Source organism: Polyodon spathula, chromosome 19 (genome assembly GCF_017654505.1).
Source record: "Polyodon spathula isolate WHYD16114869_AA chromosome 19, ASM1765450v1, whole genome shotgun sequence".
In the NCBI taxonomy this organism is placed as follows: domain Eukaryota; kingdom Metazoa; phylum Chordata; class Actinopteri; order Acipenseriformes; family Polyodontidae; genus Polyodon; species Polyodon spathula.
Window position 1 is genome coordinate 26570398 of NC_054552.1, and position 23134 is coordinate 26593531.

The 23134-nt window shown below is 36.9% G+C and overlaps 1 protein-coding gene across 6 annotated transcripts in view; it reads left to right on the top strand.

Annotated features, from left to right (window-relative positions):
- Positions 1-23134, top strand: part of LOC121294752 (probable phospholipid-transporting ATPase IM) — a 44903-nt gene that overhangs the window by 18402 nt on the left and 3367 nt on the right. For 3 of the 6 annotated variants that reach the window (XM_041218813.1, XM_041218814.1, XM_041218812.1), the window contains 22 exons: positions 3185-3298; positions 3733-3831; positions 3926-3987; positions 4848-4920; positions 5463-5533; positions 5923-6005; positions 6753-6911; positions 7052-7140; positions 7579-7775; positions 9720-9928; positions 10636-10679; positions 11544-11709; positions 12084-12272; positions 13331-13446; positions 15559-15723; positions 16034-16145; positions 16798-16903; positions 17742-17889; positions 19609-19792; positions 20359-20582; positions 22207-22290; positions 22732-22977. In XM_041218813.1, coding sequence (XP_041074747.1) covers positions 3185-3298; positions 3733-3831; positions 3926-3987; positions 4848-4920; positions 5463-5533; positions 5923-6005; positions 6753-6911; positions 7052-7140; positions 7579-7775; positions 9720-9928; positions 10636-10679; positions 11544-11709; positions 12084-12272; positions 13331-13446; positions 15559-15723; positions 16034-16145; positions 16798-16903; positions 17742-17889; positions 19609-19792; positions 20359-20582; positions 22207-22290; positions 22732-22977 — 2940 coding nt within the window. The remainder of the gene's footprint in view (positions 1-3184; positions 3299-3732; positions 3832-3925; positions 3988-4847; positions 4921-5462; positions 5534-5922; positions 6006-6752; positions 6912-7051; positions 7141-7578; positions 7776-9719; positions 9929-10635; positions 10680-11543; positions 11710-12083; positions 12273-13330; positions 13447-15558; positions 15724-16033; positions 16146-16797; positions 16904-17741; positions 17890-19608; positions 19793-20358; positions 20583-22206; positions 22291-22731; positions 22978-23134) is intronic. The other 3 variants (XM_041218816.1, XM_041218815.1, XM_041218817.1) reach the window with 2 other exon arrangements.

The following is a 23134-nucleotide window of genomic DNA, read 5'->3' on the forward strand; positions in this document are numbered from 1 at the left end:
AAGAAGAATATCCATCACACGATAATTCTGTATTCTCTGTACCCATTACAGAAATATTGCAACATGTCAAGGCTGAATTATTTCATATGTTGTTGCTCAATGAATATTAGCAGTTGGCACCCAGTTACAAAAACAGTTTTTGATTTTCTAATGTTTAAACCCTTTTTTCGTTTTTCTGTCTTCATTTTCCTTTTTACTATGGTGCCTTTTCTTCTACCACCATCATAATAAATGTACTTCCTGTGTTGAAGTATTAGGAGCCCAACCTAAGCCCCACAATCCATTTCTGCTGCACAGGAAGTTAGTGTGATTATTCAATCAATCAATCAATCAATCTTTATTTTATATAGCACCATCACAAAGTGCTTTACAAGATGCAGTAACACGAAGAAAATCCATAATACTTACAAATACAGAGAAATGCATAATACCTGATATACAGTTTTAAAAAAATAAAAATAATTGGACTTATTGGAGTTAGAGTGAATGGGAAGGTATGCTAGTGTGTCAAGTTGTGCTACTGAATTTATTTGACAAATCATTTATTGCCAGTTTAGCTTATAACTTGTTTGACTAGGTGATAGGGAGACTAGCCACAGCTTGCATACTCTTCTTCACATTTAGCAGACTTCCCAGCAGTTAGTAAGTTACTGAAATAGGTCAAAAAAGCAGCATATTGAGATATCAGATGTCTGTGATACTAATTGTAGTAGATTTTGTATGCAAACCAGACTGTTTTTTGTTTGCAGCACCTCTGGTTTCTAGAGTTGTGTACTTGAATTTGTTCCCTTTGCTTAATAAAGTTAAACCGTTTAGTAAAGCAGAGCAAAAGAGGCTGTGAATTATTTGAACAAAGATTCACCACTTTGAGATATTTATCCTTCTTAAAACTCTAATTCAACTAATAGAAAAACAAACAATTGACTACTGTGGATTCGATGACTGTGGATTCAGTGACTCTGGATTCAGTGACTGGTTTCGGTGACTGTGGATTTGGTGACTGGATTCAGTGACTGAGGATTTGGTGACTGTGGTTTCGGTGACTGGATTCGATGACTGTGGATTTGGTGACTGGTTTCAGTGACTCTGGATTTGGTGACTGTAGTTTCGGTGACTGTGGTTTTGGTGACTGTGGATCCAGTGACTGAGGATTTGGTGACTGTGGATTCAGTGATTTTGTTTTTTTTGATGAATCTATAATTCTCAGGTTTCTCTTTGATGTATCCACAATTTGAAGGAGCTGGAAAGTGAATGCCTAGATAATGTCACTAAATGCACAGACTATTTGCTTAGGCCAGCATGTTTACATTGACCTTGCAAAGTCATGTTTGGAAACATATTTTCACGAATCTGTAACATTCAACAGACTTGAAATCAGATGAGATTATACCACCTAGTGCTGAACTAAAACAGTATTGGCAAAACAAAACTTCTATTTCTATTTTTGATTTCAAAAGGACAACAAAAATACCTAATACATCTAAGTAATAGTTTGGAAATATATACATGTATAAACATCCCAGGTAAACTATATTAGTTACTGTATATTAATAATCCATTAACTATTTTTTTTATACCCTGTTTTAATGAAAAAAAAAATGTTAATGTGATAGTGTGCAAGTTTATTATGTGAACATGTACATGTAAAATGCAGACAGAATGTAATCAAAAAACCCACATTTTTCATATTTTTTTTGTATACCAGTATTTTGTGATCTTTTCCAAAAAAAAAAAAAATAATAATAATGGTAAGGATGAAAATGTAGTAGTTTGTTCTGGCAAGGATCTGAAAAAAACATTTTTCAAATGTTGTACCTCTGAAATACTGTCTTAAATACGTTTACTTGTTAAACAGGTGTGTCAAAATGCATTTTCAACTTGCCATTGGTAGAATAGCAATGTCCAGTTGACCAATGGAGTGACTCTGTCAGATCCAGTGTTTGTAGATTGAAGGTTTCAAATTGTTGTTCTCATTCTCCTTGGAAGAATCTAAGTCTCATCTTGAGCTTTGCCTCGGATTTCTGTTTTCCCGAATGAATTGTAGTCCTGGCAACATAATCCCTTTCTGTCTGTATTCACCTGCTAATAATTTTGCCATTGAGAGCGTTTTATTTTTAAATGTCTATTGCTGTACTATACATAGTTCAGTTTGATAGCATAACACTTCATTGATACTATCTGTACTACGGATGGTCTTTTTTTTTATGGGGTGGTGAAGGAAAAAATGTGGAAGCATTTCATCCTTCATTATAAATCAGATACCGTAATCTGTGCCGAAATGTAATTGATTGCAGGCAAATTGATTGCACAGGATTAGTCGTGCTAATGAAGTAGATTTTCATAATAACTTGAGTGAATTGGAAGGCAACATCTATGAAGATAAAGAATGAATAACAGAACTATATTTCAGAATCTATATTTCAGACAGCAAATAAGGTGTTTCCTTTAACAGGTGAATCACAGGATGTCAAAGTCATCATGTTTGTTCCCTTATCAAAGAAATTAACTTTCTGAAGAAGTCTTTAGTGACAACAAATCGAGGCTCGCCGTAGTTCTAAGAGCGTGGCTTAGCTCGCTATGCTAATCCTGTTTGTTCCTCAACCTATATAGTCCAGGCTTCCCTTGCAATACTTGTTCTGCAAGCCTTGCTCCTCCACTTCCCCAGCGCCTCTTTTGCAACTGTATCTCCCTTCTGGGAGGCGGTGGTCCTCCATCACCTGTTCTTGGGGACCTCTGACTGATGATGGAGGTCACACCTCAAACTATTGGTCCAGAAGATGAGATCCTGGGCAAAACAGTCAATCATCCCACACTACACTTTACATCTTACAATGCTGAGCTTCGATCTTTGAGCAAATGATATAACTGCTGGGTGGTGCAGTGTGAATAATGAAGAGCGTTACAGTCATTTATCTTGAGAAAAGCAAAATGTTTTGAATCTCTTTGTATATTTGTTTTGCCCAAAAGCATCTTTTACTACTGTAGTTAATTTGTAACAATTTACGTCGTGGTAGCAAAACACTTTTGAAATTGCAAATACTGTAATAAAAAACAACGTCAATGAAAGCCTTAACTGCAGTCAGCACAAACAGATTCATACTTTCAGTGTATGTAAAGCACTGACTGGCATTGTGCCAAGTATGGATGCTTGAAAATAAATGGTAATTTTTATTTTTAATTTCAGGACAATCGCATCAAAACCTCAAAATACCACATTGTTACATTCCTGCCTATTAATTTGTTTGAGCAGTTCCAACGTGTTGCCAATGCCTACTTCCTGTTTCTCCTTATATTGCAGGTGTGTTTTGTTTGAATTATTATAATGTTCTTGGAATGCATGCATTACCCTTCCAGATGCAGAACAATTCATATTGGGTAATATTTTGGAACTCTTCATTCCTAGCAGAGAGTACAAAAATACTGTTTTCTATAGTAGTGGTTAAAACACTGTAGTATTTCATGTAGTATACTACATAATTATATTTATATAGGACTATTTTATAAGTTATGCTCACTACAAGTTTCCATAAGAACCCATAATAAAAACTGTACTGTAAAAACTACAATTCATTTTGTCCTGTTTTTAAATACCTAAAATACCGTTAATCTAATTCTCTGCTCTGTGCAGAAATACAGGGGAGTGGTTCTCATGGTTTGAATTGCACTTCTTTTTTTTTTGTTTGGTTGCCAATTGTAAGACTCATGGACTCTCTCTGCTCTCATTAATTCCAGCTAATTCCTCAAATCTCTTCTCTCTCCTGGTTTACTACCATTGTGCCTTTGGTTCTTGTGTTGACGATTACTGCTGTGAAAGATGCTATGGATGACTTTGTAAGTACAGCTTCGTTCTGCTCAGAAACATTTTGCTACGTGTTTGTCGAGTGCCATGTCAAGTGTCTTAAAATTCTTGTTTAATATCTTCTAGTTTCGCCACAAAAGTGATAACCATGTTAACAACCGGCAATCTCAGGTACTCATCGATGGCAAGTAAGTGCAATACAATATCTGCCGTTTTGGCTACAATTTATCTGAATGCAAACAAACACCAGACAAGAATCAGTTGTGCAATAGAGTATAACCTATTGCAATACATCTAAGTGATTCTAAAATGCCTGACGCAGTGTAATCTCTGTGATGCTCCCGTTGCTACAGACGTCCGCACAGATGTCTTTGATTTTCTTCTTTGAGTTGGGATGTCAAGGTAGATCTAGCTCTAGATCCAGCTCCCCCATCCTGGGAAAAACACGATGTGCCCAGGAATCGGGATTTAAACACAAGTCAGATCCAGGAAAATATCAGCAGGAATTACTAAAACAGCTGATAAGACTGAAGTACAAAAATGGTTTCTGTGAACTATTAAGGGCAGGGTTTTATAAAACAAATCAGGGAAAAAAACAAGAAAAACCTACGCGTCCTAGCGTTAGTACAACCAGTGTAGGGCATACAAAGGGTCCTCAAGGTAAGATACTGCAAATGCCTGTAAGATTTCAATGAAATAAACAGTTTATCAGATCAAACCTGAACGCAACCCAAGAGGATCATACTGTAGAAGTAAATTCAGTGCAGATGCCGTGTTCATCAGATTTGACAGACAGGCATTTCACATTATTATTTTTGCAGTTTGGTTTCTTATTACATTTCTGGCATAAGACTATTTTAAACTGCCTTATGACTGCATTCTGGGGATCAGACTGTTGAACTGGGGATCTGAATTGATTTAAGCAATTGTATTTTTTAGTCTTACATAAAGCAATGTTAATGTCCTTACTTTAATAATAACATTTAAATATCAGTCCGGGATACAAAAAGCAGAGCAGGAGATTCATTTGGATGACATTCCATCACAGGTTACATACTGAAAAATGGATGAATGTGCGTGTCGGAGATATCATCAAGCTGGAAAACAATCAGTTTGTAGCTGTGAGTATTATACAAATATAACTGCTCCCAGCTCGTTAACTTTGCTGCTCACACGACATTGTGCACAAGTAGCTGTGTGAACATTGATAAACAAGTTCAGACAGCTTCTTTTTAACTGAAGCTGAACAGGTTTTAGAAATGTAACATTTAGGAACAACGATAAGATAAAGCTTTTCATATCTATTGACAATGTCAATCCGACTTCCTGGTCAAAGGAAATGAAACCTGAATGCATATTTAAAAATGCATATTGATTCAATGTACGTGTATATAAAACATATCAAACCATGCTTACACATGCTTACAGTGGAACCCATTAATGCAAGTGATTGTAATAACTGTTCCCGCGCTGCTCCGTTATACTGTACATACATCTTTAGTTCAGCGCCTTCTGCTCCAGCCACTTAGCTTTAAGACTGATAATTCAAGATGATGGATACTTGCACTGACGGCTTCTATTATAACTTGTCTGCTAGTATTGACTTGCGCAGCCATGTGCCTGCTAGATTATAAAATCTCATACTTCTCTCTTTTACCTTTAGGCTGACTTGCTGCTCTTGTCTAGCAGTGAACCTTATGGACTCTGCTACATTGAAACAGCAGAGCTAGATGGGTAAGAGCATCAGCAGGCAGAGCTTCTCAAATATTTGTCTAAAATGCATTTTAAAAAGGGAGGTCATCCTTTATACTGTGGTGCTATAGTAGCAGTTATTTAAAAAAGTATAAAGCTTTACCAAGTAAATGTTCTATTATAACTCTCAACCTTAACCCTCATTAAGATGTACAAGAGAAAACCACAGTTTACTACCAATTACCATGCTATATCTTAACGATGAATGGAAGGTTTACAGTGTATTGGACTTTTCTTATAAGATATTTGCCGCACAGTTTGGCCACCTGTTTGACTTGTGTGCTACGTTGGAATCCCTGTGAAAAAACTGTATTTTTTTAAAGTAATTAAGTTATTTATTTCAGTAAATATTATGTACTGTTTTCTTTTAGAGAGACTAACTTAAAAGTGCGTCAGGCATTAACAGTAACTTCCGAACTTGGTGGAGATATTAGCAAAATGGCAGCATTTGATGGTAAGTTTAGTCTGTGCATGTAGACTGCTTACGTGAACTGTTTTGCTACTTACATCCTTACTTGCAATGATGTTGGTTATTAACTAAAAATTTACACTTAAATGGGTACCCACTGATAATCTATTTCTGAATAGGAAGCTGTGATCTGCAATCAGTAGTTTGAACTGGATGGATTACAGTTCCCAGTCCTAAGTCATTTGGGTCCTGTCGTTGGGATTTTCACTTTGCTTTTATCATGGGGGCGAGATCAATACGTTGTAACTTTAGCCATTGGCTTGTCATGAGTGCTGGGGTAAGCTATGACAAAGACATGATTATAGAGCTGGTAGTCATCGATCTCAACCGCTGCACTGGCCTTTAGGATAAACAGCAACATACTGGAGGGATTAATAATAAATAAAGTCATTTATGTAATATATGTGATTATCTGCAGCCCTGGTAGCCAAGGTCATGTTTTCTCTGAAATTTATGGTGCCGTTTTTCCTGATATTAAATTTCAAATACAAAACAGATAGTTGTTCAGCTGCTTGCAGGATGTCAAGGTGCTGTTTTCCAAATGTATACATTAGGGTTACATTAGATTAGCAGCTGTCATTGGAAGCTCTATTTACTGAGCACTTGATTCTGAAAGAACCTCAGGGGGAGACTTTAATATTTCCTGTTTGTTTCTAATGCATGATATGGAGTTTGGTGGAAGAACACAAACAACGGGGAGCTGAGTCATTTGCACTGTGTTCTCTTCTTCAGGGGAGGTTGTATGTGAGCCTCCAAACAACAGATTGGACAGATTCACTGGGACTCTGCTCTGGAAAGATGAGAAGCACAGCCTTGCCAATGACAAGATGCTGCTTCGTGGCTGCGTGCTTCGAAATACGGAATGGTGCTTTGGAATGGTCATTTTTGCAGGTTTGAAATCATTCTGTTGCATTGCTTTGTATTTCATTACAAATTCTTATATAACATATATAATTCTTTTTTTTTGAAAAGGAACATAAAGGAAAGACATTTTTATACCCTAACATATCTTTTGCTTTCTATATTTTCAGGACCTCAGACAAAGCTAATGCAAAATAGTGGGAAGACCACATTCAAAAGAACCAGCATAGACAAATTGATGAACACCTTGGTTTTATGGGTAAGTGTATACTGCAAATCAAGGCCTCTCAAACTTCACAAAAAGCATGTAAAGATTACTATAGTAAAAGCACAGCAAAGTGTAATAAAGCTTATTGAAAGCATGGCAAATCATAGGTAAGCATTGTAAAGCACAGAAAGGTAAAAGCATATTAAAAAAAAAAAAAAAAAGGCAAACAATGGTAAACTATGGTAAGTAATAGTATAACAGTGTGGAAAACATAGGAAAAGGATGTGCAAAATTAGTTTTTTGTCCAGGTGCCTTGCATCATACTAGAAAAATCCTGCCCTTTAGAAAATCACTTGAGTTGAATTGATTAAAAAGCATTGATTCTGTCCGGTAGCTGTAGTTCTTCTGTCTACAATATGAAAAGGGAAACACTGTGCATTATAGATAAGAATATTTGTGTTACCAGAATGTTTCTTTGTGTATTTTCAGATTTTTGGGTTTCTTACATGCATGGGGATTATCCTAGCAATAGGAAACTCAATCTGGGAGTACAGAGTCGGGCATGATTTCAGGATTTACCTGGCTTGGAATGAAGTGCTGGACCATGCTGTGTTCTCCGGATTTCTTACCTTCTGGTCCTATGTTATCATTCTCAATACAGTCGTACCCATCTCCCTATATGTCAGGTGAGAACAATGTTCCATTCATTTTTTATTTAATTTTTGAAACAGGAGAATTTCTGCACTTCATTTATCTTCCATTTGTGAAATTTATAGATTGTATTGGAGCTTTTCAGAATGACTTTTCATGAAACATCATTTATCTAGGTAAAGCACCGCTATATTACCTACAATGTGTGTCTCCTTTTTTGATTGAACACAGGGCGGCATGGTGGCGTGGTGGTTAGCACTGCTGCCTCACAGCACCAGGGTCCTGGGTTTGATTCTAGCCTGTGTGGAGTTTGCATGTTCTCCCCATGTCTGTGTGGGTTTTTGTCCAGGTACTCTGGTTTCCTCCCACAGTCCAGATTGATTGGTCATTCTAAATTGCCCTCTGTTTGTGTGTGTGTGGTGCCCTGCAATGGACTGGTGTCCCGTCCAGGGTGTAGTCCTGCCGATTTGGATTTAAGAGGTTTTAAAATCTAGCCCGTTGTTTTTTTTCAGCCACCAAGCTTAATCGTTTTTGTTGATTTCTGTATTTCTCATTCGTTTCTCTTTCTCTTTGATATGTCTCGGTACTCACCTGCCAACAACTTCTTCTGTTAGAGAGAGATTCATTGTTATTCCTTGCTGTCAGTAGTAGTGTCACCATATTTGCCAAGTGTCAAGTGATGTATGATTTTATATGTGTAACACTGCAAGCTTTTTCCTGTGAATATAGAATTCATTTTATATATTTTATACCAGCAGTGTTTTCGTAATAATTTCTTACCTGTTTAATATGCTGTTATGTGTGTACGCTATCAATCTCTATTAACAATCATTATTTGCCATGCTGTGACAGGGTGAAAAACACCAGCACATGCAATATATATAAATAGTGTGTACTGGTGGTAGGTTAGTATTTTGTTTTGTATGTTTGGTATTGTGTTTTATGTTATTGTTACTATGTTTTATTATTTTGTGTCCATTTCTGCGTCAGATGGCTTGATCCCCAGCTTATTACGATTCCTTCAATGAATTGTCAGCCGACCAGTTAGCTAATTAAAGATGATCTGCCTGGAAACCAGGTGCAGTCAGGCTTTGTTAGAGAGAGGAGTGAAGGCTGGAGGTTTAATAGAGTGGCAGTCAGTTGCTGGACAAAGCAACCAAATAGTCATTGTTTTAAAGCTTCGAAGTGATTAGGGTTTCACTGGAATTGATAGGAAGCCTGGTAAATGATGAACTGTGCAGAATCAAGAATGGAGAATGATAAAGAAGACCCATAATAGAATACTAAACAATTATGATATTAAATATTCTGAAAATGTGGATGGTGTGTAAACTATTCCCTCACAAGGGTCTTATCCATTATTTATTGACTAACATTAAACATGTTTTCCTATTGGAGCCAAGCAAGTTTCTGTAAAAATAAAACTGTCTTGGGCACATTCTTTATAAACTTCATCTGACTGTAGATTTGGAGAGGTTCTAGTTATCAGAGGCATGACTATACAGTACCTGCATTACAATGTTTGGTAGGTCACATCACACCACTCATAACACAATCTGGATTAAATACAAGTAAAAAAAATTGTATTCTTTACAATTAGTAATTCAAACACATTTGAACCGTAGCTGTACTCCTAATGTAACTAAATAATCTGATATTTTAAGTGTGAAGCCGGATTCTGCCATATAAATAACTTAAGGAAATATGGAAATATGGAAAATGTATTTAGAACAATTACATGCACATGCGCAGAAGCAATTCAAGTCTGCTTTGATGAAGTCTGAAAATCATTGAACCATTTTCCTGAATATTAACCTTGAATGAATGAATCCAAATTGACTTTCAATTAAAAAAGATATATATTACTGGAGAGTAAATGAGCATTAAATGTTTTCCTCTAGTACCAGGCATTGTATTTAAGTAGTTCTATGCTGAATAGGGTGTTGACAGACATAACAGACATGCTGTTCTGTTTTAAGTGTGGAGGTGATTCGCCTGGGACACAGCTACTTCATAAACTGGGACCGGAGAATGTACTGCAGTCAGAGAGACACTCCAGCAGAGGCTCGCACTACCACACTGAACGAAGAGCTCGGACAGATAGAGTATATATTCTCTGACAAGACTGGCACACTCACACAGAATATCATGGCTTTTAACAAATGTTCTATCAATGGGAAAATCTATGGTAAGATTTCAATCTTAACATTTTAATCAGTGATTAAATTCCATCATTTATTTTCAAACATTTCTGTTGTGTATATATACTGCATAAAGATAAGTTCATATGTTATGTTTAGTTTGCTTCTTACTGTATGCAAGATGTCCTCTTGTGCATATTAACTTATTATAAATCACTGAAGAGAAGCTTGTACTCTGGAACTACTAATAAACAAAACAGTAGCTTTGCACAGGCCTATGTTTAGTTGCGGTTATACTCTCCAGCTAGCCCCTGGTGCCGTTGCATTAGTACAGAAGATAAGATGTACTGGACTGGTGACAAATTCTGTAGATATTTTGTCATGCATGATTTATAATATGCAGTTTGAAAGCTTTTAAATTGATTTCTAGTGCAAGAGATACATTTTGGACACTGTCAATACATTGATCATTTTCTTAGAAGAGAAAAGGATATCTTTTTAATGTATTTTTAATAGCCCTTCATCTGGTAGCTTGCATGTTTCTTAAATCTATCCCAAAGAGGTATACTGTTAGCACTGTCTGTGAAATGGCTTTATGTAGTGCAAAAGCTGGATTTGCTCTGCAACAGCTCAATAATGTGCTGCTTAGAAATATCGATTGGTCTAAAAGTACTACATTCCAAGAAGATAATAGGTTTTAGACTGCTACATTTAAAAAAAAAAGTAATGCTCTTTTTTCTTGTGCTTTTTAAAGGTGATATATATGATGAGCATGGATGTAAAATAGAAGTTACAGAGGTAAGAATTCATATGCATGTTGTTTGTTAGCAGCTATTTATATAAAGTATTGAAAGTTCTAGCAGAATTACTATTTTTTAACTAAAATATCTCAGTGCACTTACTTTAAATGTACAGTATTTGATAATGGACTGCCACTTTAATTCTGGCAAACAAATACCAGTAAACATGATGATCCATCTGTAAAGTGGAGAAAGTTCCATGACCCCAGTTGAATAGGATGCATGAAATAATGTTAGATCATCGAAGCCGAAAGAAAAATAGCCTGATGTAACAGACCTGCTGAGCCACTGCAGTAGATCTATAGCCTAGAACCAAGTCATTATTCCATTAGTGCAACAGGCGTTTAGCTAGGGTGCTTTGAGTAGCAGCAAACTAAAACAGCAAGTGGGAACTTCTTCACTGATTTTCCCTTGCACTTGTCTGCAGTGTGTATCATTTTCCTTTCAGGGTGCCCATCTCTAGCCTCTGAAACGTTCCCATGTGTTTGAGCAAGCTGTTTTTTTCCAATAGTAAACCAGACTAATACACAAAGGAAAAACTTGTATTAACAGCCAACTGACTGCAGATAAGGTTTTACAGCAATAAACCATTCTGTGTAGACATGAAGGTGGGGTTGTCTTCCTGAGGAATGTTCAGTATAATGCATGAAAGTGTACTGTACTGGGTCTCAGATATCACTGTTTTTACGAGGCTGAGACAAACTTACTGCTGTAAGTGAATAGAGCAATTCGTATTAGGTATGCTGATAGAACATGTGTTGATTTACAGTGTTAGAGCTTCTGCTTGGTGTAAAATCATTTGAATTTAAGAAAGTCAGATTAATTGTATAAATCAGATGAATTGCTCCCCCTCTTTTCACAGAGAACTCCATCAGTGGATTTTTCCTTTAACCATCTATCTGATAAGAAGTTTAAGTTTTACGATCACAGCCTGGTTGAAGCAGTCAAACTGGGGGACTCCTCGGTGCACGAGTTCTTTCGACTGCTCTCCCTCTGCCACACCATCATGGCGGAGGAGAAAAACGAAGGTACTGCAAGATATTGCATTCCTATAAATGATAGGACTGACGGTGAGAAATGTGATCAGGACTGATCTGAACAGCATATTACTCTTCAATGTAGCTGTAGAGTTTGAAACCTAATGCTGACATTTTATTTTCAGTTGCTTTCATATCCAAGAATGACTTCCTCCCAAAAGAGTCACAGGAGGTAGTGATTGAGGAATGATCTTGTATCCCTCCAGGACCATTTCAAAACCTTGTAGACTCGTCACGTTGAGTCCTTGCCATTCTCACTGTCTACGGTGACCCCTCACCCTATTGACAGTGTTGTGTTCTTTGTCTTACCCTTGTACAGTGTATTGTGTGGTTCTACAGAGTGGTTGTTCTTCTTGTGTTCGTAGGGGAACTCGTGTACCAAGCACAGTCACCTGATGAAGGAGCTTTGGTTACTGCTGCTAGAAATTTTGGTTTCGTATTTAGGTCCCGAACACCGGAGACCATAACAGTTTGTGAAATGGGAAAGCTGGTGACCTATCAGCTGCTCGCCATTTTGGATTTTAATAATTACAGAAAAAGAATGAGTGTAATTGGTAAGTTAAACAATTGAGGACATGCTTTATATTTATTCCAAAGTGCAATCTGTGCAATTTATTTGTGAAAGGAAAATAAAATTGTTAGGTAAGTCTCATTTGGGCTTTTTTTTTTTTTTTTTTTTTTTAGGTCAATTACACCATGTACAAAATATCTGGTTGTAATAGCAAATACAATACTTTTCTTAGTTCAGGTGTAATTACAGTATACTGGAGCAAACCATTGCTTTATCAGCTTCAGTCTGCAATATTCCATGCTGAAAATCTTAAATGAAAAACAGAGGAGGAGCACATAGTCAACATCTTTAAAAGTAGCCTAGAAATAGAAACAGGCCCACTTAGGCACATCAGGTAGGCCTTTCATCCCAGTACATTCGTGGATGTATTGCTGATACAGGGAGCTAGTTTGTGCACGGAAACACATCTTCTGCCATTAAAAAAAAAAAAAAAAAAAAAAAAAAAAAGCACTAGCAGCATTTCAGTTTGCCAAGTTTTTTCACTGCATATTTACTGTAAAGTGACCTCAATATTAAAGTTCAGGTTGAAACTGTTTTATGATTAACTTTGTAATGGAGACAAATAACCTCCCTCTGTGAGCCCTGGCCTTAAAAGGTTTATCAATACGGATGTGGACCAGAACTTAGACTTCCATTACAGCTTGAGAAGCCTGTGGGGATATGTTGGAGTTAGAAGTATAGATTGATACAGAAGTAGTCTTCCTGCTACTATCACCGTGCTGTGTGTTACAGTATCTCTGATGTATCAAATGATTGATTTACTGCATATTCATCTCCTTGTGAAATCCGGTGGGCCTTCACATTACAGTGAGCAGTGGACTTGGAGAAACATTTAGGGTTGACAATGTATTTAGGCAAGTTGGCATTTTCCTTGTTTTTTTTTTCTTAATGACTAACCCAAAATTTATTGTGCTGAAATGTATATCTGCCTCCCAACGCAGCTACATAATTTTCTTTTTTTTTATTGCGGAAAACTAGGATATTACTGGTTATCAGTGCTTAATATTAACTTATGTTTAAACTTCTGTCTTGTGTTTGCAGTAAGGAATCCAAAAGGACAGATAAAGTTGTACTCAAAGGGAGCTGACACCATTTTGTTTGACATGCTTCACCCATCTGACGAGGATCTCATGTACACTACCTCAGACCACCTAAGTGTACGTTTCTTATGTTTCACATACTGAGTCTGTAACAGGAGTGGCATACTGTGTTACAAACACCCCCAGCTAGTCCTGTAGTCAGTACACAAGCCTGGGTTGAAGAGTCTGAAGAATCCTGGCTGTGTGATATTACTGTAGCGTAGCACTGACTAGAGAAACTGTTTCCCTACTGAATAGTCGTACCTTTTAAAATACAGCCCTTTAAACATTTTGTAAGGTTTTCTAATGCTATGCATATACTGTGTGTTACAATACCTTCCTGTGTTTTGCGATTTGACTTACCACACCTAAGCAGGGTCTATTAGATAAATTACATGTATTACATTTGACTGCTATAAACCTTTATAAGGGAGTACTTGCGACAATCACTGGGGGATGTAGTAATATTAAAAGAAACTTCATAAAGTTTAATGACAAACATTCATTTTGGAATGGATGGCAATAGAAAATATGCATACCTGTACCAGTTTGCTGTGTTTTGAGCAGAGAGCCCCCTGCTGTGATTTCATTTCAATTGCTTTCTTGCCAGCTTGATTTTAAGGTTGTTATTGTAGGTTGTCATGGGAATATTTTAATACAATTTAAACATGTGTAGGCATCGTTGCTCTGAACAAGTCTGCATAATAAAATCTCAAATTAGACACGGTTAAGCCATTCAAATACGTACATTATCTAATGTCTTGTGTTTGACTGAATGAGAACTGTTGTCTTCTGTATAGTAATTCAGAGGCAATTATGTAGAAAAAAATGCATTTGTTTAAAAAAACCTGAGCCCGATCAGCTAATCGTAATTGAAACAGAAAGGAGAGTAGAATGGGACTGCTTTTGTTGATTTTCATTTCACACGAGTGGCAAGGAAACCCCATTTTAAACCTTTGGGAATGCTTGTCAGTTGAATGCAAACCCAGTCATTTAACTCACAGACTGTAACACAATGATAAACTACTAAAAATTTTGGCATGGAATAAAGAAGTCAGTCTCCTCAAATTATAAACAACACATCCTTTTTCCATATACTCTGCGTAGCTTTTTGTATTATTGAATTACAGCAGTGGCATAAAAAACAAGAATGGAATATTACGACTCATTCATTTCAAGCTTCTTAATACTTTTTTTTTTTAATTACACCACTCTATTACTGCGTTTAATTTGGTTTTCATGGTGTTTCACATTTTCAGTGAAAATGTTTCTCTGCTGTATTTCTTTGATTTATTTTTTTTTTAAATTTAGTCGTTGCCAATTATTTTTTTATTTTCTCCCAATTTGAGATGGCCAATTATTTATTTTATCCTCGGCTCACTGCTGCCACCCCTGTGCTGACTCGGGAGTGGCGAAGATGAACACACGCTGTCCTCCGAAGCATGTGCTGTCAGCTGCCCGCTTCTTTACACACTGCAGATTCACCATGCAGCTGCCCAGGAGCTGGCGTAGGAGGACAGTGCAGCTAACAGGCAAGCCCACAGATGCCCGACCAGACTACAGGGGTTGCTGGTGTGCGGTGAGCTGAGTACACCCTGGCTGACCTAGACCCCCTCCACTCCCGGCGATGCTCAGCCAATTGAGCGCCTTCTCCTGGGAACTCCAATCCACGGTTGGCTGTGGAATAGCCCAGACTCGAATCGGTGACGTCCAGGCTATAGAGCGCATCCTGCACTCACGCAGAGCGCCTTTACTGGATGCGCCACTTGGGAGCCCCCTTCTTTTGATTATTTTTGAGTAATTCTTTCCACTGGAAACTGTGAACATTGGAGACAACACCACCTAACTCCATGTTTTTGCAAAGGTGTTATACGTGTTTTTTTTCTACTGGAATTAACATCATTTTTAATGAGGTTCAGCTGTGTTAGACATGCTTTAAGCATCATAAACAATTGGAAGTGTTGAATCAGTGCTGAAATAATCTACAGTTCACGTGTTTATTGGGTAATGGCTCTCAAAACCAATGCCTTTATAAAATAAAATGGTCATATTGCAAAGGCTAAATAATTCAGTGTGTTAATTCAAGGTCTCCTATGTTGTAGTAGAATGCAAGTTTATTGAATCTATCCCAGTGACGGTGGTCAGTGTGTGTTAAGAAACAGCTGGTTAATGATTTATTATTTTGTGTAGGAGTTTGCTGGAGAAGGGCTAAGAACATTGGCGCTGGCGTACAAAGATCTAGAAGAAGAGTACTTTGAAGAGTGGTTTAAAAGGCATCACTTTGCCAGCACTACCCTAGATAACAGAGAAGACAGCCTAGCTGCTTTATATGAAGAGATTGAACAGGATATGAAGGTAGGCCCCTAGGTGAAATCTTTGAGGACTAGCAGTAGGACTGCATAAGTTTTTTTCTTTTATTACGATAAAACTAATAAACTGGAGCCAGACAACAACACATTATATAATTTGAGATTCCTTAGTTCTAAAATACCCAAATGTTGATAAAAATGCAACAATATCTGAGAGGACATTATTAGATTCATGGCTCATCTTTGCATTCTACATCATACACTTTGCATTTTCACTGTCCAAACTCGTCACACCAGATTTTACTGTTTAACTAGCCTAGTTGCTGAGATTTGATTTGATTTGTTTCATTCTTAAGTTGCTAGGTGCAACAGCTATAGAAGACAAATTGCAGGAAGGAGTTGCTGAGACTATAGCTTGTTTGACTCTTGCCAACATTAAAGTTTGGGTCCTTACAGGTGACAAACAAGGTAATATTTAAAATGTGATCATTATCCTTGACATTTTGTTCTTTAGCTGCATACTGCAAACCTCATTTTTGTACTTTGTGGGTCGAAGGCAAAGCAGCCTGTAAATTATATTTAAAAAGTACAGTATATCACTGAATAATTCATCAGGTTTTGTGTAAATTGGATTAAGTTAATTCTTGTTAATATAACCTGCATACATTAGCCTGACACTACTTAATTTACATAGACTAATACATCAATTTTTCATATAACATTTTATGCATTATTAAAGAAAGTTGAAATTTTGTCAGTTTGTCAGTTACGATATACTCCCAGTAAGCTGCATTATGTCAACAGATTTTGGTGTATTAAAGAATGTTATTTGAAGTAGAGAGGTGTGCTCAGTAACTGTAATTGAAAAAGAAGTAAGAAAAAAAGAGGTCCCTCTCACTAATTAATTTGTATTCTACAATATATAAAAGCTGCATGTCCCTGTTGCAAGTCAGTTTCAGTTATGATAGGCAAGACAGCTGACAATTACATTTGTAATAACTAGTGTGTGTGTGTTTTTTTTTTTTTTTTTTTTTTTTTTTTTAAATAGCGAATCATTTAACCAATTGCAGTGACAAATCCGACAATGCAATTTCATTGTATTCATTATTGTTCAATACAGAGACGGCCATGAATATTGGCTACTCATGTAACATGCTGAGAGATGACATGAATGAGGTTTTCACAATATCGGGTAATACAGTGCTGGAGGTGCAGCAGCAGCTCAGGTAAATACACTTCCCATTGGAGATCCTGTCTGTACAGTCCTCCATGAAATAATCTAGCTGTAGATTATGGAATGTATTATTGAATGTAAATAGCATGCAACAACAAAACGTTGTGCCCAGAAGAACGTATATCCAAAACATAATTATACACTGCATAACTGGCCTGAACCAGTTTTGACATGCCTTTCAAATTTCATTTCCTCTTTTATCTGTATATTTGGATCTCTATGAAAAAGTGACTGCCTAGCATACTGCAGGCAGGAAGCTGTAATTAATGTTTCCAATTAGCTGCCATACTTAGCCATTGAAAGCAAATCCATGTCAGTAACACACTATCACCTCATTAAAATTACACACAGATTTTAATTGCCAATTTTACGTTTTCAAATCCGAATGCTGCAATTAACTAACTCACACTTCAAGAATGTGTATAACACCTCCCGGTCTGTCTAATTGTGATGTCTGTGGTTGTTTTGGAAAATGCTGATCATGATTAACAGCATTATAACAGACTGTACTTGCCACTGAAGGGATAGGGAAAGTCACCGCTCCAGTGAAAAAGTAATGGTATACTAACTGTTCAGAGGAAACAAGTCCTAACAAGTTTTAATAATTAACAACTTTTTTATTAATTATATATATATATATATATATATATATATATATATATATATATATATATATATATATATATATATATATTATATAGTTTGTTAAAATGCTAATTATAATGAGGAAATTATTCTGATTTATATTCCCCATAGAAAAAGCCAGGTAGGTTATGGAAAGCCCATGCATTATTGCAGCTGAATAATTCCTAACTTTTGTCTTGTTTAAGGAACGCTAAGGAGCGTGTGTTGGGTTCATACAGGGACGTGGGAAATGGCCACACAAACTCTAAGAAGCTGGAGATGTCTAAGAACGACTCAGTGGTTGAGGAAACCTTCACTGGGGAGTATGCTTTGATCATTAATGGGCACAGTTTGGTAAGGATTTGGCATTTCTGTTTTCTTGGATATGATAAATCGACTGAAATCTGTGTCTCAGAAGAGCACACTGTACATGTGTTCATTATTAACTGCATGTTCTTTTGTCACAGCATGCAAGTTCCAGTGCACATTGTTTCAGTAGAGGTTGAACCTCAGTAGAGACCCTGGCTGGAGAATGGAGTCACCTGAATTTAGTCGGGACACAAGAATTAAAATGGTTGTGACTAAATACCATATTCCTTCGAATTTAAGACACACTATTAGAACCATTTTTTGCTTTTCAAAAAATAGTGTTCATCTTAAATTCGAGTACAGTAGTGATGCGTATATTAAAATCGCCAACAAAAGATTAACCGAGTACATAAACGGCAACATGACTGACTGCCGAGAAAAGACGAACCAAAACATTACTGCCTGATCTCGAATCATCCATGACATACGAAGAAGCGTCATTAGCTTCCTGAGGAATTCAAAGACAAGCTTTTACAATTTCAGAGTTTCTAGCAAGCAACACCAGCTTGAACAGATTGGAAATGCTAATCGGACACCTTTTTTTGAAATGCCAAGCTATACCACAGTTTTCAAATTGAGAGAAAAACAGGTGTGAGTAATCACGACTGGAAATGAGAAGCAGCACATAACTGTAATGCTCTGTGTGACAGCAGACAGGGAATGAGAAGCAGCTCATAACTGTAATGCTGTGTGTGATTGCAGACTGGAAATGAGAAGCAGCTCATAACTGTAGTGCTGTGTGTGATACATAATATTGCAAACTTGTATTGCATTTAAAAACACTGTATCTGGTACTATAGTGGGTAAAAGAAAGGTCTCAGTTTGCTTGCCTTGCCTGCAATTAAATGTTACACTTGCATTGTAGTACTTGGGTCATTTCGCCTCAGCAGTGTCTTCAGGGTAAGCATCTTACTAGCTGCAAAGCATGAGGAAGCAGCTAGTTGGTTAATGACAGGAAAGAAGGCCCTGAAGGGGCGGGGACAGTTTCAATCTACTGTAGGTGAATGACCATGAACTGTCCTAAAACAAGGCCTGTAAACTAGTGTAGTACCACATATCATGTTAACGCATAGATGTCTTCGAGACATCTGTGCTTTAATCTATGTGTTAACATGATATATGGAATTATTAGCAACAATCACTTAAACATCTCTTGAGTCATCCTATGGAGCCTTGTTGTCTAGGTTGTCATCAGTTTATTGCCTTGTTCAAAATGCTGCACCTTCACCAGCAGACAAGATCAGGATTCAAGGTTGCATGTCCTCAAGTAGTTTCAGGGTTAAGTGGATACTCAAATTGTATCTCAAAGCAACTTTCTTTTAACATCAGTCAAAAGCTAATATTACTATGTGCATGTATCTTGGCAGGATACTGCTCTATTTCTGTATGCTAAAGCAAATTCACCTTAAAATTATCAAATGATTATTACCCTCGGCTAAATTTTGTTCCAAAGCAAGAACTATTTGACAGCCGTAATAATTCCTGCTGCATTGGGAATACTGTGCATTCCTGCCAATTAATTAAAAGGAAGCAACCATGCAGAGATAATACTCTATATCTGATATAAGGGCTTGCAGCGTGGCCTTTGAAACCTCACAGATCATAAAAACCAGTTGCCAGTGGGGTCATTCCTCAGTAATTCTGTATTACAGTGTACTCAGAATGAGTGTCACTTGGTTGAATGTACACAACTCTCCTTTGCAGGCCCATGCTCTTGAGGCCGACCTGGAGCAGGTGTTCCTGGATATCGCCTGCATGTGCAAAACTGTCATCTGTTGCCGAGTGACTCCACTACAGAAAGCCCAAGTGGTGGAGCTTGTGAAGAAATGCAAGAACGCTGTCACTTTGGCAATAGGGGATGGAGCTAATGATGTCAGCATGATTAAAAGTAAGCAGTGCAGTCATATCCTCATATTATTATTATTATTATCGATGACTGTTATCTACAAACTAGGCCCTGAAAGAGGCCATTTAATGAATAAAATACAATTTGGTATTCATGAAAACATTTCTGAACTGTTGACTTCTTTATATTAACAGCAGTTTAAATGGGTATCAGACTTTACCACACCTACTTTCTTCATATGAATAACCATTGTCCAGCATTTACTCATGTTGTACCACATGAGTTGAAATGCCACACACATATTTCTAGTGACTTTGCCCTTGAGTGAGTGAAAATTATCTTACAAAGCACCCTATACATCTATAGTTAAAAAAAAGAATAATGTAAGAGTGACAACATTTCCATCTCATACAGGAAATTTGTTAAAAGCTATCTGATACGAGGAAATATCACAGAAGTATCAGGGTCTACTACAGTACTACAGTGTGTATATATTACATTCATTTAGAGCGTATATTATGTGTTGATTCCTGTAATAATGAAAACCCCGTAAGTTTGAGAAAAGGAAATGACTGAGAAAGACTTGTGTCTGCGTTTGCTGTTGACAGCTGCTCATATCGGAGTGGGGATCAGCGGTCAGGAAGGCATGCAGGCAGTGCTGTCCAGTGACTTCTCCTTCGCTCAGTTCCGATTCCTTCAGAGGCTCCTCCTGGTCCACGGCAGGTGGTCCTACTTCAGAATGTGCAATTTCCTCTGCTATTTCTTCTACAAAAACTTCGCTTTCACGCTGGTGCATTTTTGGTTTGGTTTCTTCTGTGGTTTTTCAGCACAGGTCAGTGGTGATTTGGTCAAATAAGTATGACTTAGTTTTTGTTTAGAGATGTGTAATAATATTGTGGATTCCCTTTTTAAGCTGTTTTTAAATTCATATTTGAACTTATTCATCAAAGTGTTTAATTTCCCGATCAGATGTGTATATAACATGAAATTTTTTCATTAATTAGCATGTAACATTTGCTCCTTTGCAGTGCTTGAGCAGCACCGATGCATAACCTTGTTATATTTTACCATGGAAACACATTCTCAACAGGCAGAACAATTCAGTGTGCTGCATACTTTGATTCTAATGGGATTTCAATTGCCACATGAGCTTTTAATTGCCATTACTGTAACTTCTCTGTTACAGAGTGTAAGTTCTTATCCAACTGTGATTCATATGATGTGTTAAAACAGCTACCTGTAGGAAGATGTAATGCTTAGCTCTCCTGGTCCACACAGATCAAATGAACACTCCTGCTGTGAATTAGAACTGCACAGCTCTATAGGGTGGTGATTATATAGTAACATCTGGAGGAGCAGCCTCAGAGGGCTTTTGAGTCTTGTGACATCTCGCTTACCTGCTAATGTTTCTGAAACCATGGTAATTGGCAGCTGGTGACTTGGGATTTGAATTGCTTATGCAGTAGTGCCCTTTATACTATGTTAATATGCAGTAATGCCTTTAAACCAACCCAAAGGGTTATTTATTTAGTGCTGTTATTGCTTTCCCCTTTCCAACCAGCTGGGCTGTTTGTGAAAAGCTACTAATAAGGTTTCGGTTGTTTTACAGTTTAATTTTAACACATATTTCTAAAAACACAATAGTATTCACGTTTTTTTGTAATTGCTCTTATTTGAAATCATTCTTATCCATGTGTTGTACTTACTACTTGCTGTTAATTGAATTTACTCTTTATAAGCAAATATTTTAAATGTAGGTTTAACTTAGTCAAAACACGCTCAAACTTAATTATTTCCTGTGTTTATTTTCTCTTATTTGATTTTGCTCTTACTTATGACTTTATTGTATATTATAACTGCTCTTATCTGCTATGTGATATTTTGTAATGTGATATTTTGTGAAGACTGTAAGTCGCCCTAGCTAAGGGTTGTGTGCTAAAAAACAAACAAACAAACAAACAAACAAATAAATAAATAAATAAATAAATAAATAAATAAATAATAATAATACTGTAAGAAATGCAAAATAATTGTTTCTGAACAAATGCGTCATTCACTGTTGGGTTCATATTTAGTTAGGTTTGTATTTCATTTTGCATTTCTTATTCACTAGAGGACAAACAGAGCATTGATGAAATAAACCAAGACATATCATGTGTCTTAATATTAATGGGAAGTTCTAATAGGCAGTGGTAGCCATATACTCATATCATGGCACCTTAAGACATGTGGGCCCTATTTTATAATATACCAGTACTGTAGTAATTTTTGCATTTCAGTGTGACAGCAGGGTTCTTTAAGGTCTGAAGCAGTGCTAGCTATTTGGCACCCTCTGCTGGGAAATAAGTAGTAACACTTGTAAATAATGAATGCATATTTGTGACCCCATCATTTTAGGAATTAAAGATGAATGCAAGATTAATAACGGCTCTTTGCCTTTTGTTTTGTCCTTACAGACAGTGTATGATCAGTGGTTTATAACCTTGTTCAATATAGTTTACACCTCCCTTCCTGTTCTTGCAATGGGCCTGTTTGACCAGGTAAGAGCTGCCTATTCCTTTCTGAATATTCACAGAATATAGTATTAAGCCTTGAAGTGTGTATAGATGTTGTGTTTCCTGAACATGACTGCTATATCATATCCCACCTCCAGAACCAAGCTGCCTATACTGTAATATTTGTTCATGGTGGACGTGGATATCCTGTTTCTCAGCTTGTGCTGTGTCTTTGTGGTTGGGATCAGCACACACATTTTTAATTCTAGATTGTTCTTCTCTCCTGCGCTATCTCACTGTGCAGTGAGAATGCCACAGGGAGGTATTTCAAATAGAAATGTGTTCTCTGTAAAACAGCCGCCCTTGACTACATTCAAATCAAGTGAGCTTAAAAAGACAGCAAAGTTAAATAAATTAAAGATTATTTTGTTAGCTTTTGAAATATGTATATTTTTGTATTCCTTTTTTCTTTTTTTTCTATTTTAGGATGTTAATGAACAAAGTAGCTTGGAACATCCCAGACTGTACGAACCAGGGCAGTTGAATGTCCTGTTCAATAAACACAAGTTCTTCATCTGTACAGCACAAGGGGTCTACACTTCCATTGTCCTGTTCTTCATACCATACGGTGTCTTTCTGGATACCGTGAGAGATGACGGGTCACATATCGCAGACCACCAGTCCTTCGCTGTTACTATAGCAACATCATTAGTGATTGTTGTCAGCGTGCAGGTATGCCGGAAAAAAATATTGAACACAATATTTATTTATTGTTTTAATGAATAATACATTAGAGAAGCCTATTGCAGAATCCAATATACTTTAGTATGTCTGATGCAATCAATTTCAAATGCAGTGCGCTGAGTTCACCCACAGAACACATCTCTTA